The following is an 8945-nucleotide window of genomic DNA, read 5'->3' on the forward strand; positions in this document are numbered from 1 at the left end:
CCACCATTTTTGACAACTTTATATTTGTACAAATTTAAAATGTTAACAACTCTCCCAAATGGCCTTACAACACTCATTTTCAGTAATTTTAACCAAGTAATCCCATCCGGCACATTGCCAAATAGTCTTACAACACTCACATTCAGTCGTGATTTTAACCAAGTAATCCCACCCGGCTCATTACCAAATAGTCTCACAACACTCACATTCGGTCATTTTTTTAACCAAGTAATCCCACCCGACACATTACCAAATAGTCTCACAACACTCACATTCGGTACTCTTTTTAACCAAATAGTTCCACCCGGCACATTACCAAATAGTCTCACAACACTCACATTCGGTAATCTTTTTAACCAAGTAATTCCACCCGGCTCATTACCAAATAGTCTCACAAAACTCACATTCGGTTATATGTTTGACCAAGTAATCCCACCCGGCTCATTACCAAATAGTCTCACAACACTCATATTCGGTAATCTTTTTAACCAAGTAGTTCCACCCGGCTCATTACCAAATAGTCTCACAACACTCACATTCGGTTATAGTTTTAACCAAGTAATCCCACCCGGCTCGTTACCAAATAGTCTCACAACACTCACATTCCTTTATTATTTTAACCAAATAGTTCTACCCGGCACATTACCAAATAGTCTCACAACACTCTCATTCGGTTATGAATTTAACCAAATAGTTCTACCCGGCACATTACCAAATAGTCTAACAAAACTCACATTCGGTCGTTATTTTAACCATGTAGTTCCACTCGGTACATTACCAAATAGTCTCACAACACTCGCATTCGGTGATAATTTTAACCAAGTAATTCCACCGGGCACATTACCAAATAGTCTCACAACACTCACATTCGGTGATAATTTTAACCAAGTAATTCCACTCGGTACATTACCAAATAGTCTCACAACACTTACATTCGGTAAAAGTTTTGACCAAGAGATTCCACCCGGCACATTACCAAATAGCCTCAAAACACTCACATTCAAAACTAAATCTAAACACGTATTTCCACCCGGTTCATTACCAAATAGTAATACCAATGTTGTATATGAATTAGTATAAAGCAACACTTCCCCAACACCGTCTCCGTATCACCTATGGTTACTCAGGAATATCTATACATAAACCTGAAACCAATATTGGTTAATTATTAAATGAAATTTGAAAAGACATCACCCAATAAAAATTTTTTAAAATTAATTTTTTAAACAAAATACTATATTTATATAAAACAGGGGACGTTTTTTTTTCAAATAAATTAAACACATCTCCATATCATACATTAAAATAAAATTAAAATTAAAAAAAAAAAAAAAAAAAAAAAATTCATTGCAAAGTGATTCTGTAAATTTTTTAAACATTTTATTTATTTTTTTTTTAATTATAATTAGCGCTTTTTTAAAATTTTTAATTTTATTAAAATATTCTTATTTTCCTTTTCAAAAACTATATTGATAAATCTAATATTATGGTGCTATTTTTCGCTTGTGTTGATGAGGTTAAGTGATGAACTTAGTTACTAAATATTATCATACAAAAGAAGAGACCAAATCAGACATAAAAACTGGACTGTGGATCAACGAGAAAATCATATGTTTATGGATGAAGTCAGGTTTCAATAATTTAATAAATATCATGATATAAGATCTTGGGCCTATGTCTCTAAAGTTTTAATAGATTTAAATACTAAAACAAGTGTTAGAAAAAGTGGAGATAATGCAATGTTTTGGGGAAACATTTTCTATTATCTTGGATATTAAGATCATCCTTCAGAGGGTTTAGATTCTAATTTCTATATTGATATATAAAAAATGATACACAATCAACCCTGAGGTTACTATACTGGTGCCTGAGAGGGTTCACGAAAATTGTCATGAAAATCCTCATCTTATACTTCATACATGGTTAGGGAGTAAAGAAGAAAATTCAATATTTCAATTAATGAAATACAACCTTAAAGCCCCGATTTAAATATAATAGATAATCATGGTCATAAGATAAATAAATGTTATCATTTCAAATGTTTAATAAACTCGATACAATGTCATATTGACGTTTTTCATTACATCAATTCTGAGATTATAAATAATTTTTATAAGTCTCTTCCACACAAAATGGAGGCGATAATTAAAGCTCATTAAGTCAAATCAAAAAATTATAAAAATTAAAAATTAAAAATTAAAAAAAAAAAAAATTTTAATATTCAAAAAACGAATGATATTATTAATATTTGAAAAAATACTCAAAATAAAAATAAAAAATAAAAATCGAAATAACAAAATTTTGTATTTTTAAATATAATAATAAAAGTAAGTAATATATCTATCTATTGATGTGTTTGTTTAATTGTTGTTTTTAAAAAGTATCAGAATTGACGTATGCAAAATAAAAAATATTTTTTAAAAAAAATTTTAATTTTTTTATTTATTTTTTTTTTAATTTTTTTTTTTAATTTTTTAAATAATTTTTTTTTTTTTTTTAATTTTTATAATTTTTTAGTTCAATCATTTTAAATTAATCAATCTTTTATATTTATTTTTAATTTAAAACAAAAAAACAAAAAAAAAAATAAAATGGTAGTTTTAGCAGCAGCTATTTGTACTAAAAATGGTAAAGCCTTATTATCAAGACAATTTTCAGAAATGACCAAAAGCAGAGTTGAAGGTCTCTTAGCAGCTTTTCCAAAATTAATTGGCACTGGTAGACAACATACTTTTATTGAAACAGAAAATATCAGATACGTTTATCAACCATTAGAGTCACTTTATATAGTTTTAATTACAAATAAAAATTCAAATATTTTAGAAGATTTAGATACATTACATTTATTGGCTAAATTGGTAAATAATAGTTTAAATAATAATAATAATAGTGGTCTTGGGTTTTTATATTAATATTCATAATATATAATATAATTAACAAATATATAGGTTCCAGAATATTCAAATTTTGATGAATATGATATATCCAGAAATGCATTCGAATTAGTATTTACTTTTGATGAAGTAATTGCAATGGGTTATAAAGAAAGAGTTTCACTTCAACAAATTAAACATTTCATTTCTATGGAAAGTCATGAAGAAGAAAGATTTAGAAGAGAAGAAGAAGTAAATAGTTTATACTCTTTCATAGCTTGTTTTTTTTCAATTTTTTTTATTAATATTTAATTTTTTTTATTTTAATAGGCTAAAAAGAAAGATGCAGGAAGAATTGCTAATCAAAAAGCATTACAAATTGAAAAACAAAGAAGAGAAGAGGAACTTAGAGGTGGTGGTAGAATGAGTGGTAGAAGTGGATTTGGTGGTGGTGGTATGGGCAGTGGTGATTATAATCCAGTACCATCAGGCTATGATAATAATAATAATAATTCACCATCACGTTCATCAGGTTATCCTGGCAGAGATAATAAAGGAAATGAAAGAGATTCACCATCATCAACCCCATCATCATCATCTAAACCATCATCCTCATCCTCAGGCTTACAAGGTATGAAACTTGGTAGTAAATCTAGTTTATCAAAGAACAGTGCTATTGCTCAAGTATTAAAAGAAGAAAAAATTGTTGAAAAAGTTGAAGATGCTGCTCAATTATTAGATTCACCATCAGCTTCATTTATACCAGAAACTCCATCTGTACCACAAGAGGGGTAAATTTTTCATTTTTGATTTTATAAATTTTTGCGATATAAATATTAACTAGTTTTTTTTTCTTTTTGTTATAGTGTCCATATTACAATCGAAGAAGCCTTCTCAGCATTAGTCGAAAGTGATGGTACAATTGAAGGTGTTGATATTAAGGGTGGTTTATCAGTACAAATTAATGATGAATCACTCGGTAAAGTTAAAGTTTTACTCAAACAAGGCAGAGATTCAAAACAATTCCAATTTATTGTAAGTATTAACAAAAAACACCTCCTCATAATTAAGTATATATATATAATATACTAATAGTTTATTATAATAAAAGACTCATCCAAATATCGATAAAGCAGTATTTACAGATCAATCAGTTTTGAAACTTAGAAACGATGCCAAATCATTCCCAAGTGGTGGTGTTTTGAAATGGAGATGTAAAACTAGTGATGACTCAATGATTCCAATTCGTGTCAATTGTTGGCCATCACCAGGTAGAGACAGCACAATGGTCAGCTTAGAATATGAATGTACTGTAGATTATGAATTAAAGAATGTATTTATTGTTATTCCAAATCCAACATCAAACACACCAGTTATTAATAAATTTGATGGTCATTACGAATATGATACAAAACAAAGATTGGTCATTTGGAAGATTCCAGTCATCGATGAATCAAATAAAACTGGTGCTTTAGAATTCTCTGTTAAAGGTAATACCCAAGCTTTCTTCCCAGTTAAAATTCAATTTACAGCCTCTCAAACCATTTGCGATACTGTCATTGGTAATGTAATCATAGAAGAAACTAATCAACCAACTACTTATTCAAATGAAACAACTTTATCAGTTGATACCTATGAAATTAAATAAAAAAAACTATAATATAACAAACAACCAAATAAAACAATTTTAAAAGTAAAGAAAAATATTTAAATAAAATAAATAAAAACAATATATAATCTATTTTTTTTTTTTTAAATAAATAAGGGTTTTAAATATTTTATATAATGTATATCTACATAAACATTCTATAATCTATATCTTTATTAATATTGCTTTTTTTTATGAAGATTCACTATAGTTATTTTTTTAAACCTAAAAAACTGAATCGTCTTGAAGTAGCAGCTTTATCACCATTTACTATATTGCTTTTAGAATCTTCTTTATTTGATGTTTTGGGGCTAGTAGAATTATTATGTGTAGTATGTGATCTCGTTCTTACTGAAGATGGGGATCCTATATTATTGTTTTTATTATTTTCATTATTTTCATTATTGGTGTCATTATTATAAATGCTATGACTATTTGTAATATTATCATTATCATTATTATTAATACTATTATCGGTACTATTTATATTATTATTATAGTTATTGATAGTTGTGTTTTGTGGTGATGTCGAATTAATATTAGATGATGCTGATGAGGTTGATAAATATGATGATGAATATGATGATGTTGATACCGATGATGACGTGTATGAAAATGTTGGATTATTATTAACCATATTATTAATACCATTATAAATATTATTATAATTTATACTAGTGTTTAAATTATTATTTAAAATATTTGTAATATTAATACTATTGCCCATTCCATTGCCACCACCATTGTTATTGTTATTATTGTTTATTAAAATTAGAGGATGTTTATATTCATGGTCAATTATTGAGTTAAAATGATTATATAGTTGTTTTGTGCTTAGAGAGTTATAATGGGACAGTGAGGGGGATGAGGACGCATCTGTTTGATTATGGAAACCAAAAGAGAGTAAAGACAGTGGAATATAATTATATAGATCTATATCATCATCTTCTTCGAGAATAATTTCATCATTGTTATTATTATTATTAATATTATTATTATTAATATTATTATTATCTAAATCATCGATTATATTTATACTATTTCTAATATTATTGGTTCCATTAATGTTATTACTATTAGTACTATTTTTTCTAGGTGTGGTTATGTTATTTGAATTATTATTATTATTGTTATTACTACTATTATTAGATTGATTAAAAATATATGGATTGAAAGCATGCTTTAGTTTTAAAAATTCGTCTTCTAGGTTTGATTTCCATAGTGCCTGATCTCTAATTATATATTCTGCTCTTTCTAATAAGTCATTCTCTTTTTGAATTTTAGAATGAGTATAGATTTTTCTCATCCAATCCTCCATTTCGGATTTAGTTTCGGCCGAAAATAAAAAAATTCTATTACTTGTATTGATTTCAAATATATATTCTTTTTCTGTACATTCACTTTTTTTAATAATACATTGGTTTAAATCTACAAGTCCGCAGTGTTTTTCAGTTGGTGATTTATGATAAAATAGTTTGCTTTCTTTTGATAATATACACCATCTTTTTTGCCAACTTTTGTTGATTTTACCTTTCTTTAATAAATTTCCTGATTTAATTAATTTCTATGTATACATAAATAAAATGTAAATATACTTTTTTTTAAAATGGTACTAATATTTTAATATAATATGAGGGAGTGTGTGTGTATTTACCTCTGGTGGTGGGTATTCATTTTTCATTTTATTTTTGAATTTTTTATTTTACTTTATTTTATTTATTTATTTATTTTACTATGGCTCTAATGAATGTATATTTAAATAACTCACATATATATATAAACTATAAATATAAAAATAAAGTGGGATAAAACTATAATATAATATAAAAAAATTTAAATAAAAATCTTTTTTTTTTTTTTTTTTTTTTTTTTAAAATTTTTTACTTTTTTTTTTAAAAAAAAAAAAAAATTTTTTTTTTATTTTTTTAATTTTTTTTTTTTAAAAATTTTTTTTTTTTTTTTTTTATTTAAATTAAGTAAATTTTTTTTTATTTTCATTATTAAAAAAATTTATAAATTTATAAATTTATATTATTTGTTTTTATCCAAATTTATAAATAGAAAAAAAAAAAAAAAAAAAATCAGAGATTGTGTGTGAGAAATTGTGCTGAGAGAAAATAAAATAAAAAATATAAATAAATTAAATGATATAAATTAATAGTATCATCAAAAAATAAAAATATAAATCGTCATCAATCACATCATATAAAATCAGTAATAGCATAGTAATCATATGTATTGTATATAGTATATATAAATAATAGTAGTAGTAGTATTAGTATTATTATTATTATTATTACTGTATATAATACAACATGATGAACCAACAACCCTCTCAACAACCAACAACGGTACCACAAATACCATTACAATCATCTCAGCAGCAATTACCTATTCAGCAATCATCACCAATACAGCAATCATCAAACCCAACCCAATCAAATCCACAACCCTCAATTCAACAACAGCAACATTTAGTTAGTCAAAAATTAAAATTATTTCATAAAAGGGAAGTCGATGAACCTGACCCATTAGAATTGGTAACTATTATACATTATTTATTATTATATATTAAACAGTAACTTTTTATTAATATTTTTATTTAGGTATGGAGAGATTGTTATGAAAAAATAGAACAATTATTAATAAACTCAACAGAAAATGATATCAATAACTCATTAGTAGAAAAAACATCTGACGCATCAGATGTTAAAACTCATACAGAAATAACAATAGGATTATTATATGCAATTTTAATATCAGTCCCACAATCAAATTTAGGTGCACAATATTTCAAATCATTAACATTTGTCTCCAAAGATTCATTGTTAACTTTTTGTAATTTATTAAAAAAGATGATTGGGGATAAATTTCAAAAACTAAATGATAACCCAAGACAGCAAGTTTTATGGATTATTAACGAACTTATTAATAACAACCACCCAGAAAGTGAATCAGTCTCCTCAATTACATTAAGACATATTTATGGGGGTAATCTCCTTCAAAAAAATTTATCATTAGGTTTTTCAATGTTAAACATATTTATATCACACAAGTAGGTTATAATTATTATTTTTATTTGGCTATTAATGATTTCATATTACTAATATTTATATAAAATCATCTTATTTAGAGCATGGCTATACAACAAACCAAACTTTATCCCAATTGTATTATACCATTATTTAAGATTAATTCAAGATCATATTAATAAACCACCACCATTTAATCCATCACATTTAAAAGAAGAAACAATGTTTTGTTTGGATTTATTAAAAAATAGAGTAAATATAATTATTGTTAAATTTACTTTTTAATTATATAAAATTTATAAATATTAATTTTTTTTTTTTAGTTCCAAGAATGTATAGTTATTGGTAGAGATTTAATTAGGTTATTACAATATTTAAGTAATAAAACACCAGAATTTGAACAGCTTTGGAAAGATTTAAACAGTAAACCAACTTCATTTTCGAGTAGTTATCAAGATATTAGCCAATCAATGAGGATACCAACACCTAAACATTTTTTACAGTCTAGATTATCACCAGAAATGGAAATTCAAGTATTGTATATATTAAAAGAAGTTAAGTTTGGTAATCAAAAACGTTATCAACAATGGTTTGTCACCAAATATTTAATGACACCAGAATCAGAATCATTAATACCCGATATTATCCGTTATATTTGTTGTGTTTATCATCCTCCAAATCATGTATTATGTAGTGATATCGTTCCAAGATGGGCTATTATTGGTTGGCTCCTCAAACATTGCAAATCCGATGCTTGGAGAAACTATTCGAAACTATCCTTATTTTTAGATTGGCTTTACTATGAACAAAAACATGATTCAATTATGAATATCGAACCTGCTATCCTTTTAATGGCTGGTTCTGTTAAAAAGTATGCTGATATGACAATCGATTTGGTCGAATATATCATTGGTACTTTATTAGAAACCTATGACCCTCAAAGAAAAGAGCTAATTAAAACTGGTATTGGTAATTCGTTTTCAACCTTACTTGAAAAAAATGTTGTTCAATCTTTAAATCATGTATTCCCTCCAGATTTTATTGGCACAGCTTTATATGAAAGAATCAAACAAAACTTCCATTCACTTTTAACACCCTCAAATCAACAAAACAAACCTTTAAATAGCTCAACAGGTGGCATAAATAAACCCTCACCCTTATCATCTTCATCTGGTGGTTTTCCCACAAACAATACACACCACCAGCAACAAGTTAAATCACCACTACTTCAGCCAAATTCCTTACAAAACTCTTCTGGTTCAATTCCTAATAATAAAAATTTACCACAACAACCACCACAGCAACCAAATTTACCAAATAACTCTTCACAGCCATTTGTCAATAAACCATCTAACCAACCTATACTCCAAAAATCTCCACCATAAAAGAAGC

General features: G+C 26.2%; 4 protein-coding genes across 4 annotated transcripts; 3 read left to right on the top strand and 1 right to left on the bottom strand.

Annotated features, from left to right (window-relative positions):
- Nucleotides 1-39: 39 nt before the first annotated feature.
- On the top strand, nucleotides 40-1080 carry DICPUDRAFT_41210 (uncharacterized protein; the record flags this gene model as incomplete). Its single annotated transcript, XM_003292806.1, has 1 exon — nucleotides 40-1080. One exon carries the CDS (start codon nucleotides 40-42, stop codon nucleotides 1078-1080), a length of 1041 nt encoding a protein of 346 aa, XP_003292854.1.
- A 1475-nt stretch (nucleotides 1081-2555) lies between these two features.
- DICPUDRAFT_50669 (uncharacterized protein) lies at nucleotides 2556-4613 on the top strand. Its single transcript, XM_003292807.1, has 5 exons — nucleotides 2556-2858; nucleotides 2949-3125; nucleotides 3204-3543; nucleotides 3718-3908; nucleotides 3985-4613. The coding sequence occupies exons 1-5, from the start codon at nucleotides 2592-2594 to the stop codon at nucleotides 4519-4521; spliced, it is 1512 nt and encodes a 503-aa protein (XP_003292855.1). The 5' UTR covers nucleotides 2556-2591; the 3' UTR covers nucleotides 4522-4613.
- Nucleotides 4614-4732: 119 nt separating this feature from the next.
- Nucleotides 4733-6085, bottom strand: DICPUDRAFT_41225 (uncharacterized protein; the record flags this gene model as incomplete). Its single annotated transcript, XM_003292815.1, has 3 exons — nucleotides 4733-4872; nucleotides 5197-5469; nucleotides 5596-6085. Coding segments are annotated over 3 exons (903 nt in total), but the record flags the coding sequence as incomplete, so codon positions are not given.
- A 751-nt stretch (nucleotides 6086-6836) lies between these two features.
- On the top strand, nucleotides 6837-8938 carry DICPUDRAFT_157628 (uncharacterized protein; the record flags this gene model as incomplete). Its single annotated transcript, XM_003292808.1, has 4 exons — nucleotides 6837-7061; nucleotides 7128-7576; nucleotides 7655-7805; nucleotides 7877-8938. 4 exons carry the CDS (start codon nucleotides 6837-6839, stop codon nucleotides 8936-8938), a joined length of 1887 nt encoding a protein of 628 aa, XP_003292856.1.
- Nucleotides 8939-8945: the final 7 nt, after the last annotated feature.

The sequence above is a fragment of the Dictyostelium purpureum genome (assembly GCF_000190715.1).
Source record: "Dictyostelium purpureum unplaced genomic scaffold DICPUscaffold_375, whole genome shotgun sequence".
NCBI classification, from domain to species: domain Eukaryota; phylum Evosea; class Eumycetozoa; order Dictyosteliales; family Dictyosteliaceae; genus Dictyostelium; species Dictyostelium purpureum.